Raw genomic sequence first — 15,984 nt, forward strand, 5'->3', positions numbered from 1 at the left:
TATTTCATTTCACTAATTTCCACATTTTCCACGCGTAAGCACATTGTGTCATTTATGTTACGTTTTATTGTAAGTATAATAAAATGTATCGAACGTGTGAGAAGCAAGATGTATTAAAAATGCGAGATGTGCTGGAGATAATTAATATGGCACGGAATTACTTGACACGGAAAGAAAAGCTTATATCCACAATCGATCAAGAGAAAGATACTGATTAAGATTTCGTTAAAATTGTACATGTTGATAAAGATGTTAAAAATAAGAAACACGTGTTTTACCTTATCTATGATAATTACATTTTAATGAGAAAAAATAATTTGTAAAGAAAATCTTTTTACTTATCTCGTAAACTGATGGGGATAAAATGATGGAAAGAAAATATCGAGTAGAAAAGTTATTTATGGTTAATAAAACGATTATTCGATTTAAAAATTTTCCGTTAATCGGCATAAGTATCTATGAAAATGAGTCCAACTTTCCTCTTGCCAAGTCGGTTGAATAACTTTCTTGATCTCGGTGTTAATCGTTTCTTTCCGTGCAAAAGTATTACAGAAACATGCACCGAAACTGGCTACTCGGGCGAAGTCATGCACCAAGCAAGAATTACAATGCATAAAACTAGCAGGGCATTCTGACGTAATTATGTGCAATTATACGTCGCCTAATCGTAGCTACAAAGTTTGCGTTCTCCCAACGAAATTCGAATTTTCCAAGTTTTTCTCTCCATATTTTTTTTTATCTTCTTTTTATTTTTTAATTTGCACGCTATTATCAGCTTCTTTCTCTATGAAAGAAGAAAGCGTTCGAAGATATGGGCAACGTGTGAGCGGAAGAGCATGCAGTAAACATAAAAGGAAGTGGAGACGCTCGACGGGGAGATATGAGATTATAGAGCACTTATGTTCTAATATTGGAAAGCCCAGTTCCACGATATATACCCCAAGGCTATCGTTGAAAAATTGCGTTGCCGCACGATGAGAGAAAACGAGGTTATCGAACGAACTTTCACGATAATCAAGTACTGGTATTATAGTCCCAGCTTTACGAAATTCCGATTTTTAGTTATTTTTGAAAATGATACAGCATTAAAATTGTCTCTCATTTATTTGACATTATTACAGTCAAAGTTATTATTAAAAGCAAAAGACACGCTTATTATAGACATACGTCTCGTCTATTTATTTATGGTAAATATTATATATATTCTCCCTTAACGTATTCCAATTCCGTTACTTTTTATAGAATTTTACCTAATTTTCCATGGATAAATCGTAAAAATGAAGAGTAAAAAAAGTGAAAGGTGGAAGTAAAAATAAATAAATAAATAAAAATAGATAAGTAATTAAAGAGGTAGAAATAAAAAAAGAAAAAGAAAGAAAAAGAGAGAGAGAGAGAGAGAGGCGCATGCAACACTCACGGTGGACATCGGATGCGAGTAGGTGGTGTTGGTGTGGTGTGGGCGTGCTAGGGAGGACCTGCAAAATAACCTGTGGCGGTAACGGGGCCCTGGGAGCATTCGCGGGCGTGGTACCGTTCGTGGTACGAGCCTGCTGTCCTCGGGGCCCCGTGCAGGTATCCTGCCTTGAGGATGTTTCGCTGAGAGCAACGTTACAACTGTTGGAAAATGGCCGATGCTGTTCGGCAGCACCGTGGCTCATTGCAGTACCGTTCCCAGCACTTCCTCCTCCTCCTCCTCCTCCTCCACCACCTCCACCTCCTGCTGAACCACCGGTTCCTGGCGTACTGCAGCTCATTGTGAGGGTCATCGTGGTTGTTGTAGTGGTAGTTGTCGTAGGTGCTATGCACGAAGAAGTTATCGTCGTTGTTATTGTGTTCGTCGTTGCGTTGGTATTCGTTGTTGAGCCACTACCCGTTGTACTACCAGAAGTCGCATCAGTTTTCGTCTCGACGACTACTTGAGCAGGCTCGGCACCACTACTTTGATGATTTGCTACAACGAACGCTGAGTTTTCTTCCTTCGTAATGCTCATATAGTAGCAGGTATCTGTCTTTTTCATTATGTGCCTGGGACCTGTCGATCAAGACATACGTTCCTTTTTTTTTTTATTCTTTCTTCTCGAATAGAACGAATTTAAAGGATATAAAAGAAAGAGAGAAAGGGGGGAGAGAGAGAAAGAGAGAGAAAGAGAGATAAATCGTATTCAAAAGGTATCGTTCTCGAGGGAGGCGTCCTACCGGGATTGAGGAGAATGGTGTCTTCGTAAAATTCGGGAAGTTCAGCGGGTCTGACGGCCACCAACGCAACGCCGTATTTCCGGTGGCTGTGAAAGGATGCGTAAGTGAAGGACTTGCCCTCGTATTCCCCAAAGAATCGTGAATCTCCGAGGATTATATGGTAAATCTCGTTGCCGGAACATTTGCCGTATAGTCTGTGCCATTCCTCTTGCGACTGTTGCCCCTCCCTAAAATACGAGATGCGGATGCTCGTCGTAAAAGGACAATCTTGATGAAAGTTACTAATGTGTACATTCCATATACATTCGTCACATTTTCATTAAGTTCATTCGCAGGGAATGGGGATTAGTTCATGAAAAATTTTTTTTCACATCAGCAAAAGAAAGAACGAGAGAAAAAAGACAACTTACTGTCCTCTCGAGGTATGTAGCAGGAGCGTGACCAAGGTCGATGCGCCAGGACACGTACAATTATTCGCTAAAAGAGCGTACTTGAACTCGTCCTCGCAAACAACGTGTTCCGCGAATTTCACGTGGAGCTTGTTCTCTGGACGGAAAATCTGAACGTACTGTGGGACGTTCGGAGCGAAATCCTTTACCGCCCACGACCTACGTGCGTCAAAGCGAAATAATTTCAATTTTAATTGAATTAAATTTAATTTATATAAAAATATTCATCAACTCGTTGATAGAAATGTATATCAATAAAATAGAGTGGTGCGGAAGAAACGATTTCATTCGATCTATTTACGAATGTCGATACTTTTTCGATTTCGATAATATTTCCATCGACGCGATGTCAATAAAAATTTCAGATATTGACAGAAATTTCAATAATAATTTTTGAGTAAATGTAAATATGAAATTACAAAAATTCTTCGATTAAATTTTCTCGCGAACGCTTATTGATCGTGTAGCTGTAGATAATCCGATCGCGAACATCTATCCGTTTAACTACGGCTATCACGAAGGAAAATGACGAAGTTGCAAATATCAATCGATATGGCACTGCGGTAAAGACCGACCTTAGTATCGTGTGCTCGTCGGCAGCCGTTTTGTCAGCGTAATTTCGCGCAGCAAGGACGAAACAAGCTTCCGCCTCGTTCATCCTAGCTCTTGCTAGGTCGCCGTCTTTCAGACAGGATCCCTGAATATAAATCACTCTTTGCGCCCAGATCGGCACCTGTAGGATCATTCTCATCGTCGTGTCGAGTTCCATCGGGGATAGGAGAACGACGTAATAATCCTAAATATGTTTAGAATCGATTTTAGCAGAGGATCGGTCGATCGTCTGCTCGAGAATTCGAGTTTTACATGTTAAGTGCTTTTTAAGATGGATCGATCGATGGATCGATGGATAAACTAGAACGAGTTCGTGTCCCGAGGACAAAGTTTTAGAACTTTAATGAATATAATTTGAGTATAGCATGTCAGACCTGCAATAAGGGATGAGCGTAGAATTCATTTAAGAAATCCATGATGGTGTCAGCGTGTAACGTCGTACTGCAAACGACTACGTGTTTTTCGCTTTGCGCCCTGTGAGACGAATAAGAGCCACCCAACTTTTGTCGTTCCATCCAGGTAAAAGCCAGCTGTTCGAACTGTGAAGAAAGATAAAAGAAACATGCCGTATATAGAACTTGGTATTCTACGTGTTTCGCAAAACAATTTCTAGAAATGTCAATACGAATAGAAAATCTTATGGAATTTGTGTTATTTTTCTTTTCCTTTTGTTTTGTTTTCTTCTTTTTTTTTATTAGTTCTTTATATTCGCATCGTCCGAGCGAAAAGAAAGTTCGCGCTTTTCGAGTGATTTTGAATAAATATTTGATCATCGGGAGATACTATCGACCCGAGACAAGTCACAAGTGAGAATTCGACCGAGCGAAATCACGAGTAGAAATGCATTCGCATGCAAGTATGACCAGCGTGGATGAGAATCGCAATTTCTCGCATGTATGTAGGTGACAGGCAATTTGACAGTTGAATAGGGCAATATCATAGCTATCATTGTCGTCGTTATCGACGATCGACAGTTCCTCGGTTCGAGCGCTTTGCCATCCGTCAACCTTCGTAGACGATTGTGAAATAGTACCACTCTAACCCGAGCCGCCATTTTTAAACAGTTCAATGTCGCTCTCTATTTAAACGGACAGCTCCTATACCACTCTCGAAAATTCGAGAGTCGACGTTACGTGGCCGATACTTTACACTGGATCATACCATCTCTGATTGAGTTAGCACGCGTATTTTGATCGTCGACGGACGTCGAGGTTAAATTTTCCTCTCTCGTTTTTACCTGTGAAATTGATTCGTCATCGTCGATATATTTGACATTTTCTAATCAAATGTGAAGCTGCTGAATCTGTTCTCAGATATACAGATACTCGAACGGTTGTCCATATATGTATTTTTCATTATAAGATAAGTCTACGTTCTCTATCGGAAAGATTTAAATATTTAGATCATATGATTTAAATAATATGTTTTATAACTTGTATATAGATATATACATATATAGTTCGTCGTAAATGTATATATAAAAAATATATACAAAAATATAATTGTCCCAAATGTTCGAAATAAGTCTTACTTCCGCATCGATTGTCGTACGATCGAGAGTTGCAAGGAAGAATGATGTACGTACCTGTGTTGGTAATACTATGAGAGCGACGCAGATCATAATAACCATATAAAGCTGCGAGGGCCAAATATCGGGCACGAAGTCTCCGTAACCTACTGTAGAAAATGTTACGACGACGAAATACGTGCTCTGAAACAGATTCAAGTGCCTGTGCCCTGCCCTTTGAAAATGTTGGATTCCGCATACGCTGAAACCGAAAAGGAAAGAAAAAGAAAAACTCGTATCTCTCCCATTTAAATTAATTCCATTTAATTCTTCCATTTTAATCAATAGTAAAAAGATAGCTTGCTATTTGTTGTCGTTACTGCTTACCGAATTATTTTGTATACATTTGTAGCCAATATTACTTTGTGATACTAACGAATGCTCCATTACGATGGTAAAATTCTATTTTACCGTCTGATATAAGGAATAATCGAATGGTTTCCTTTGTTCGATAAATAAAATGCCAAAGAGGTATTGTAATGACGACTACAAATATTTGATAAATTCTGTAGAAAAGGATGGACCATGAAGGGCTGCAGAAAAAGGTTGTAGACCAAGCGGTTTACTGGCCGTAGTAAGGACTGGCATTTATAAACGACTGATATCCATTATGCATGCGGCCTCCTTTTTATATCTATATCAGCATGGATATTTCTCTATTTTTTTTTTTCCTTTTTCTCTCCTTTTTTCACTCCCTTTATATCCCTCTCCTTTCCTAACAGAAGCTATTCACTCGTTCAGCAAACCAGACGACCATTGCGGCATGTTATAACGAGACTCGCATTAATGAAACGTGACATTAAATAAAGGATTTACATAGCCAGCCAAAGGATACCAAGAGAATTTGTTCTGCATTCATTCTATAAGATTGCATTTAAGCTGTAAATATTTTTGTATATCCTGTCTTTTGGAATTCTTATTGCTGAATTTTTTAATAGTATATTCTTTGTTTCTATTCTTTACATTGATTAAGCGAAATGAATAAAAAAATCCAATAGGATTTGTTCAATTCATTTTAATATTAATCGTTTTCTATGATCCCTTTAATAGTTTTATTGCAAACTTAATAGAATAAATCGAAGATATCGAATCGCAATAAATTATATGGAAATAAAATATCGAATAATAAAAAAGAGAATACCGTGCAAGAACAGCGATTGGTTAGCAAGTATAATTATGAGATCGTAAAAATGTTCAGACTGTTATATTTAATTGTTATAGGACATTCTACTGCATTATGCCACAGTGATCATAAAAAAAATGGTTTAAAAGTCGTGCGAACACGTCATAATAGCTTTAAGTAGCCTAATAGCGTTAAAAAAGTTATCGCGTGTGATTTTAACGATTAAGCGCCGTAGACATGATAGAACCAAAGTGTCGGTTTCAATATAGAAATTGCGAAAAATGATGTTTAAAAAATTCCGACGGAATTTTCTCTTGAATCAAAATTATTAATTAATAATTTGTTATCTAAGATCGTGATTTATTTGCTTTACCTGCGCTGAGAGTTGTGAAAATCAAATACAGGTTAATGGAAATATCCTTTGAGGAAAGATCTGCCCTTTGTCGATGTAATTAATTTGTTTCTTGATGCATTTGAGTAAGACAACGAGAAGATGTTTCTATCGGCTTTATAATCAAAAGTATTCAAGCATTCAAAACGTCCAAGTAAACGTTTGACGTTCGCAAATGTCAAACGATTGAAAAGAAAACAATGGGAGGATAAGCAAGTAAAAATCTAAGGATTGCTTATGAAATACTATTTCTTAGAAATATCAAAAAGAAAGTGAGAATATACAGCAATGTCTTTTAAAATATAGAGAAAGTTAGTCCGTGGTAGGTTACCGTCGTTACTGACGTTGCCATTTGAAAAATTGCTTTAGAATTTGCCAGTAGAAAAAGAAAAAACTCTTTAAAAGGTTCTTTCGAGTGAGAAAGGAAAGCGTAGGTATAACAAATTGCATTAGATTCGTAGAGTGATTTCGTAAGAAATAATTTGAAATAAGACGTCTACACGTTTTCTTCGTAGCTTTTGACGGATGAAGAGTACGTCGGAGTCTTTCTATCTTTTCAAGGTCTTAAGGAAGAAGTGCGATCTTAGAAGATATAGGCCTGGTCGCTAGTAACGCACCGATTACAAGGGCAAAACGATACGACTTTGTACGTCGCATCAGAATTACACCATACATAATAAATCCGACGCGATCGATGGTGACACCAATCCATCTGCAGAAGCCGCCACGATTATTTATTAATACATGTCCCACATTACGATCCGAGTCGATCAACCGACTTTATTTTTTACTTTTCTCATCCCCACTTTGTTTCAACCCTCGCCAACCCACCTTTCTCTCTTTCGTCTTCTTTCTCTGTCTTTCTCGTAAGAAAAACTTGTGAACGTAACATTGTACTTGTATGATGTAACTTTCAAATATACTTACTGATATTGAACGAGGATATGATCGATTATACGATGTCGTCACGCGTCTAACCACTTTTGATTTGTACAACTTTTTTTGTACTATTTTTTTAACGAGACGAATATTAGATGAAACTAACACTACGGAATCTTCTCTTTACTCTTTCTACTTATTCAGAAATTCGATATTTTGCTCGTTTCTTTCTCTACTCTCTCCTTCCCTCTCTCTCTCTTTCTCTCTCTCTTTATTCTTCAAAACATAAGTCACAATCGTTGTTGAGTTTCATTCTGATTTTTCATTAAAATTACGAAGAAGCTGTTTGTAAAGGGAGGAAAATTTAAACGTCTCACAAAAAAATTCTCCGTCTTCTTCTTTCGCAAGAGAGAGAGGGAAAGAGACTGAAAGACAGAGGGAGAGAGAGAGAAAGAGAGAGAAAGAGAAAGAAGGAAGGAGAGAGAAAGAGAGAGAAAAACTGAACTAATCACTTAAAAGCGAGAACAAGCTACAAATACGAATGTCTGATTATTTTAGTAAGATATTAACGGAGAGAGGAGATCCGAGGAGATCCACGCTCACGATAAATTCGTATGCACGAACTTCCGGCACGCTCACTAGAAAACTTTTCTCATTATCCGTATAAAGCAATAAGTCGTGTATGAAACAAACATAACGCGTTGCGTAAACTTAAATAACGAGCGGTAACGTTGAGCCAGTGGATTTGATCGAAACAGCCAATACTATAAATTCACTCTAATCATGTTAACGTCTGCAGCCTTCTGCCTCTTTTTGCCGTAGAAACTCAATTATAATTCTAAGAACGTTCGCCAATTATAGTTAACGAAGTTATAAGAAGAAGTAGTCAAAAAATTTGTACGATTTGAGATTGGACGTATGAGTTGTATATCAATGTAATCTTACAATGTCAATTATTTTATAATTTTTTGTTTGCCTTTTCTTTTTAACCTGGCTTTCTTAGAATTCTTTTAGGTTTATAGATAAATTTATATCAACGGATAAAAAATCGTCGACGCTCGATGTATAGATTGTCTACATTCAGAAAAGGGGTGCGGCATCGTTGACACGAGAGTCGACGAAGAAAATTAGCATGCCACGTAGAAACTGCTGAATAATGTCCACAAACAAATTAACGAGTCGGCGTTTCAAACACGCCCAAAGTGGTACCATATGAGGTTAAAAAGTCACCCTTGATAATTAAGCGTTTCGCGGTCAAAGAAATGAATTTTTCGATTAGCAAATATTAATGAATCGTTTATCGTGGAAGGTCAACGCCCTTGTTCTATTATCATTGATGTATGAACAGAAAGATTTCGAATGAACTTTTCGTTTTCTTCTTAGAAGAAAAATAAAAGGAAAAAAAAAGAAAAAACAATTCTTTGAAAAAATTTTCGTAGATTTAACTTATGAGTCATGATCAATACTTTCCTAAATTTATGACAAATTAATGTTTTCCCATTTTTTATAATAATTTCCATTTTATTTGAGGACGTCTTTAGAAAATTCTAATCGCAATTCCAAATGGTTAAACAAAAGATTGATCGATACTTTGTTAGTCCTTTCAACGATCAATTCCAATATATACGAAGGATGTTCACACGATTTTTGATAGAATAGAAAGTAATTGTTCAGATAATTACTATTACAAATAATAAATTCTATTCGATGAGCGATAAAAGGAAGGATGGAATACGATCTTATTTTGCAGACGATCTCATGTTAAGAAATTAACACAATTAGTCTTTCGATAGATCGATTATATATTTTATATTTATTCACTTCAAAAGAATTTCGAAATTAATTTCAATTTTAAAGCGGTCAGCATGTTTACGAAACAAAGTTCTCTTGCAGCGAATCTTGCTATATTAATACATTGAAAATTTACTCGTTGAGTACTACGTCACTGTATTAACAAAACGTTAGAACATTAACTACGGTACGAAGTTTCAAACATTCTGGCTTATAGATTCTCTCCATCACAAAGTTTCTTCAATAATTATTCAAGATTGCATACAATTTACTATAGAATTCTCGTCAAAATAATATTAATCGTTTATGTTCGTACTTTGCAATGCTACGAATACTAATTGCTTCTTCATTGAAATAAAATTGAAATAAAATTATTATGTAAACACATGGTAGAGAGTTTTAAAGAAATAAATTCAAAGACTCACCTAGTAAAGACAAGGCACAGTAACGTTGCACTAAGGATCATAAGCTGTTGACTCAAAGCCGACTGAGATTTTTGCATGGCTCTATGCAAATCATTCTAAAAATACAAAGAATATTATTCATAAACCATCTAATTAGTAGGAAAAAGTGCTCACAGATATCAAAGTACTCACAAACATATTCTCCAATGAATGTTTGGCCAACCAACAGTTTAAGAACACCGGGATGAAAAGATTTCGCATAGGTGGATATAGTAACTGAAACCATGTTTTAAATAAATGAAAATTTTTTAGACATAGCTTAGTTTATTCTATAAAACGATTGTAGAAATGACACAGGTATTTATTCCCTTTTAATATAATTTTTCATTATTTTATGGAAATAAGCACAAGGTAAGCGAAGCGACTTTATTATAAAAGGAAGATCTTTTGAATTTTTAATCATACAAATTTGTACATTGACAACTAATAGATCTTTATATTTTTTATTTTAAATAAACAAATTAAAATTTACATAATTATAATAAAAATTTTTATGATTTCATTATAATTATATCCTCATTACGAAAAAAAGAAAAAATTCAATATTAAAAATTATTAACAAAATCGTTTTTATTATATGGATATTGTTGCTATATTTAAATAAATAGAGAATAATTTTCTCTTGAAAACGGCGTTTGTTTCAAGTTTCTACGACTTTCCGTTCCGAAGATATCGCCTTCGAAAGATTTTCATTCATAAATCGTATAGTACAGCTGTTCGTAGTAATAGTAGTAGTAGTAGTACGGTTGCGTAAATTCTCGGAATTTATATAGGTCAGTGTGTCACCGAGGCAATATGAATGAAATTATATAGGTTAATGGATTAATGTAACCTTATATTTAGATGGGAATATCTTTGGAACTAAAAGTCGTAGAGAGTTGAATCCGACACCATTTTAAAGAGCAATTTTTTTTCTATTTTTTCAACATATTGTTAATAATTAATTAACAATTTGTTATAAATAATTTTTATAAACAAATTCTTTTAAACTAAATTCATCTTATTTTGTCAAAAAATTTAAATTGCAACTGGTTTATAAAATTACATAAATTAATAAATAATTAATAAATAAATTATTTTTTTATTTAAAAAAATATTTGTATCTACATTATTAATAGCGTTTTCCATTTACATGGGAATATCTTTGGAATTAAAAGTCGTAGAAACTTGATTCAAATAGCATTTTAAAAGTCAAAAGTTTTTCTATTTTGTTAACCTATTATTAATAATTAATTAACAATTTTTTATAAATAATTTCTATAACAAATTTTTTTATAAATTAAAAAAAAATTATTAACAGATTCTTATGTACTAAATTTATCTTATTTTGCAAAAAAAGTGTTCAGATTAAATGTTAAAATATATAAAATTAATAAATAATTGATAAACGAGCACTTACTCTGCACTTAGTCTTACGCTGAAGTTAAGGAATAATCACATTGTTACTGCTTCTATTTATTTACCGTTACTCTTACTATTATTATTGAACTACTTTATATATATTTATGTATATATATATATATATATATATATATATATATTATATAATTATATATAATATAGTTTATACGTGAAAATGATAAATTAAATATATATTGTTTAATAATATATATGTAAGCAATTCTAAAACATAATGAATCACGGAGAAGCTTTCATATTGTTGGAAAACGCTGCCGCGTAACACATGAGGTTGAACTAATGATGTTAAATTAATTAAATTCAGAAGCACAATAGAGATATCGCACGTAATGTCATTATATATCCTGTTCGCGAAGAGATAAAGGTTAATCCCTTTGGGGATCGAAGAGATCGATGCAATATCGTGATTTTGTCTAACTCGGATTCCAAGTTCATTATTCACACAAAATATATCTTACAAATCAATCGAGAAAGCGATCGTGCCAAATAGAAGAGACTACAACAACTATTATCGATTAGAAGCAAACGAAGATGACTTACCGTAATCGTGAAAGGTATAGTGTTGACTAACTCCAATATGAAGTGGAACGATAGAAGCTGCTGCCAGACGTTACCCTGTGGACATTAGGAAGACAGCTCAACATATCCAGTGACAATGTTATCAATAGGAATGCGGTTAAGAATGTTCCAAATACAGCATAGCACTTTATAAAGTCGTCCTGCACTTTCTATTTTCTCATCGCGAATCTTTTGAGAATATTTCCTTGCTATCGTATTCTCGGATAACAGCTATCTCGAACGATCAAAAAAATATTATTTATTCTTCGATCGAGCATCTCATGAGATCTTTAATTTTTTAGAATCTTACAGCAAATCGAGCAATCGTATCTATTTGTAATTAGGTCTCTTTCAAAACGAATATCTAGATCTAATTAATTTTATTATTGAATCGTTTAAATTATCTACTGGATCTAACTATTTAGTCGTGAGCATATCGTTCTTGAGATAATTAATTTGATATGCTATAATCGCTAATTTCTAAACGAATAGACTACACGTATCATCAGATAAAGTACTATCTTATCCGGGTTAAATTGATTAATTCATTTTGCATTTATTATCTATTAGAAAAACGTGTTAAGTTTACTGTAATTTTTATGATACGAATGAAAATCTCTTCCGTACTATTAGTACTATTAGTACTATCGTATTATTAGTTCACGGAAAACAAATGTTTAATTGTTTCAAATTCCAGAAAGAATATTTTCTGTTTAGTCATAATCGATTTTAAAAAGTCCAGACCGAATGTGTAGATTACGATTATCGATTTGGACGATATTCGATTAATCGAATATTTTAGAAAAACATTTCAAGTAATTAAAATAATTTGAGTCACGATAATTTTATTGTTAAGTTAACAGAACGGAAAAACGCTTAAAAAAACGCTTTGCAAGTTCCTGGATTTTTATCTTAGCTTCTCATATAAGAAATATCGTTCATGTATGTGTATGCATATAATCTTTACATATGCAACCACCTTACTCCGATTTTAATCTCCAACGGCAAATACGGAATTCAAATAACATTGTACATTTTAATCAGGCAGACTTATTATAATAAATATTCTAACTTTTTGCATCATAATGAAAGTTCGCTAAAATCACTGTCTTAAAGATTATGAAACAAAATATAGATACTTTGGAGATGGACATTAAGTGAATGTAGTAATACAAATGTATTACTTAAGCTCGTCATTCATTCATATATATATAATATAAAAATGTAAAACAGACTTAGATTGAGGAAATTCTTGGAAAAATTTTTTTGAACTTTCCAAGTTTTTATTTTGTAACTATAGGATAACCTTTACTGCACTATACCATACTAGGTACACCGTTCATCCGTCAAAGTCAGATTTTGGATAGAATTTTTCAAAGGTTCGCTCGATGGCGGATCGTCACATCGCTGATCGATCGTTCCGCTTTTATTGTTTTATTAAATGTCGAATAACCGAACGGAAGGAAACGAGCGCAACCATCGATTTTAATTACTTAAGTCTCACGTACGAAAAATTCACGTAGAACTTAATACGGACCTATCAACGAAGTAAATTGCGTTTTACTGATGTCAACATGCTGTCGACAGGCAGCTCTTTCATTTATATTACTTAGAAAAGAATTACTTTTCTCTGATGGATTTTTCCTAAAGATTTAAAAGATTGTTCATATATGTTTTTTATCCTAGATACTAAAGAATAGTATTAAAGAAAAAGCATTATCACTCGCACGTGAGCGACTTTCTTTATTTATAAAAAAGCGTAGCTTCGCTGTCCCTTTTTACAATACACGAATAAGTAGTAAGCATTTGTGTATTTCCATTGCTATAGATTCTATATGTGGAAGGAAGAAAAGGGCCGAGGAATTTAAATAGAATCCTTAAATTTAAATATTATTACAGGAAGGCTTGTTTCAGCGACACGTTGTACTTGAACATTGGTAAATTTTCATTTATATGCAGGACCTCACTGTAGATTTTCAGTTATCCATCGTACAGCTTTCAGGCTTGCAAGCTCTTTCGATGGGTCGATTCTCTTTCCTGTATAGTCCATTCGCGTTTTAGACCGCTCAAGGCCTCTTCCGTCCATACGAGAGACAGACGACCATGACGGATTCTCAAAAAGCAAATCTCTTGCTCCAGATATGGAAAACTACTGGTACCGTAAAAGCAAACTTATTCTGATCTTTTTCCTCTCTTCTTACGTTTATTATTTAATACTTTTAGCAAGGAGTACTTCAAATTTCTTTTGAAGAATTCTCGTCCACCATGAATATACTTTGATCCAGGGAGAAAAACTCCAGGGAGAGGGATAATCGCATTCTCTTTCTAAATGTAATTTGTTAACATCTTTGTCGAGTCTTCGCACTTTAATAATTTAAATATAAGAAAATTAAAATACACATCTCGTAAATATATATATGAAAAGGTTAACGTTTACGTTCTGTTAGCTTCTTGTAGGAATGGCCGGTTAAAAGTTATGTATCAAACTATTCCAACTGCATTAGCTTAAACTTCTAATTTTCTTTCGAATCGCCTGTTGAAAGTTTTGTAATAAAAGAAAAAAGGAAAAAGAAAAAAAGAGATGGATCGGTCTCTAGAGAACGAAAGTTTATCATGCTGAACAGTTAGTCCGTTAGACAGGACGCTTAAAATCTTAAACTTTGTGAGAATCGATGAATCTCATTTAAAAGCAACATTCGGTATGTGTGCTGAGAAATAAGTAATTTAAATCGGGGTTTGAAAATTAAAAATAAATTTTACTATATTATGTTATTACGAAATTAACTTGCGAATATGGAATTCACTGCTATTTATTGGTATCTTTTTATCGTGTTATTCAATGGCAGCTGTAATTCTTACTTTTTAATCGTAACATTGTATTTTTAATAAAAGAAACATTGGAAAATGCAAATTCTAAAGATTCTTATTTAATAATTCTACATGTGTCATGATAAATTTCACTAAATGGTAAAGTTGTACAGATTATTTCCGATAATCCTGTATAATGTGTATTAAGAAAAAGAACAGAAAGGACAAATAACGCGAATCGTCTTTTTCAAATATTCCTTTTATTTATTCAAATGTCGTCTTAGATCATCCTTTTATTGTACACTGCGATTTTCGAAGAGCGAGATTTCTGAAGCGACTCGACCGAATATAATCTGTTCGGGTGAGTATCGAGGAATATTTCCAAGACGTTAATCGCATTACGCTTGGTTACGCCTAACTCGATTAACGAGGTGCAAGTTTCCACTTACAAGACGTAAGCTTCTCGAATTCTCTCAGCAACGAAGGTGCAACGAGAAACTTAGGGGAATCGTAAGCGACAGGTGGAAATGCGTTTACCGAGACACGCGATGGCCCAGAAATATATATATATATATACATGCGTATATATGTTCCAGTTATCTATACGTTCTGAATCTCTTAAAAGGTTAGACTTCGGATTAGAATCTTTCCTAAATGGACGTCCAACACGTCGTCGAGTCTGATTAACAGAAAGAGAAGGAAGGTATTTATGACACGGACGTTTCGACGTGGTGCGGCATTTTAAACTTTTCTCTCACCCCTCTTTTGTATATACAGTTTCTCCATAAACTCGTTCCACGTAAAGCCTCACGAATTGCAAGCGGAATCGTAAGTAGCATCGGAGAAACGAGAACCGTGCTTGTACATACCTTCATTTGATTTTCTAGCTAACCGCTTCAATTAACTCGACAAACTAACCTCGTGATCAAATAGTCAGAAATCACTTCGTTGCATTCGGATTAATCCTTCGGATTCGAATAATTACGATATAATGAAATTCCTGTTTTCGTCGAATCGAATCATTGAACTAGTATGAATTAAAAAAAAAACCTATATCGATACGATCACTGATTAGATACAACAGTGATATATAGGGTACAAAGAGGAATTTTTAATGTTTCTATGATGAATTTTTCAATAATAAACTTCTTTCTTTATCCTCGAATGATTGATATTGATGAATTAACGCTAATAAATTTCAAAGAAAAATGGTAAAGAACTAATTGGAGTACTGCAGTTAGTGAAGTGTTCACGTAGTGATCACATAGTGATTCAGTACGTGATCGAAACGATGAATAGACATTTAATTAAAAATTCTACAATTAGTAATGTTTATAAATTCATGGCGAAATGTTTTAAAAATAGAAAAAAACTTTATAACCGGAAAAATCTAAAACCGTGAAAAAGGACGATGAAACTGCAGAACGACGTAGAATAGTCACTGCAAAAAGCTTCAAAGCGTAAAAAATATGAATAATCATTTTACGAGAATTATCCATTCGAGTAGTTGAACACAGAAAGATATTAAATCGTATTTGGAAGTTTAAAGAATACAATTATATAAGCACGTTGAATAATTACATAGAATAGATGGGTGGGGGAGGGGGGGATTGAAAAAATTCAGAAAAGGAATTATCCGAGACGAGTAAAGAAAATGTAAATTCTTCGAAAAGTTATCAGCACGAAAGCGACAGGAACGACTTTCATGCAACGGCGCAGCCAAAGAG

General features: G+C 34.1%; 1 protein-coding gene across 14 annotated transcripts in view; it reads right to left on the reverse strand.

Moving 5' to 3' along the window:
• LOC122632637 (potassium channel subfamily T member 2) overlaps positions 1–15,984 on the reverse strand; it is a 104,131-nt gene that overhangs the window by 18,767 nt on the left and 69,380 nt on the right. For 12 of the 14 annotated variants that reach the window (XR_006327907.1, XM_043819691.1, XM_043819687.1 and 9 more), the window contains 9 exons: positions 11,432–11,506; positions 9,605–9,688; positions 9,434–9,528; positions 4,843–5,026; positions 3,632–3,796; positions 3,221–3,441; positions 2,607–2,804; positions 2,197–2,423; positions 1,418–2,032 (listed from right to left, as the gene is read on the reverse strand). Coding sequence is in view for 13 of the 14 variants with exons in the window: in XM_043819691.1 (XP_043675626.1) it covers positions 1,418–2,032; positions 2,197–2,423; positions 2,607–2,804; positions 3,221–3,441; positions 3,632–3,796; positions 4,843–5,026; positions 9,434–9,528; positions 9,605–9,688; positions 11,432–11,506 (1,864 nt within the window). In the remaining variant the exon portion in view is untranslated. The remainder of the gene's footprint in view (positions 1–1,417; positions 2,033–2,196; positions 2,424–2,606; positions 2,805–3,220; positions 3,442–3,631; positions 3,797–4,842; positions 5,027–9,433; positions 9,529–9,604; positions 9,689–11,431; positions 11,507–15,984) is intronic. The other 2 variants (XM_043819683.1, XM_043819689.1) reach the window with 2 other exon arrangements.

Source organism: Vespula pensylvanica, chromosome 10 (assembly GCF_014466175.1).
Source record: "Vespula pensylvanica isolate Volc-1 chromosome 10, ASM1446617v1, whole genome shotgun sequence".
Lineage (NCBI taxonomy): Eukaryota > Metazoa > Arthropoda > Insecta > Hymenoptera > Vespidae > Vespula > Vespula pensylvanica.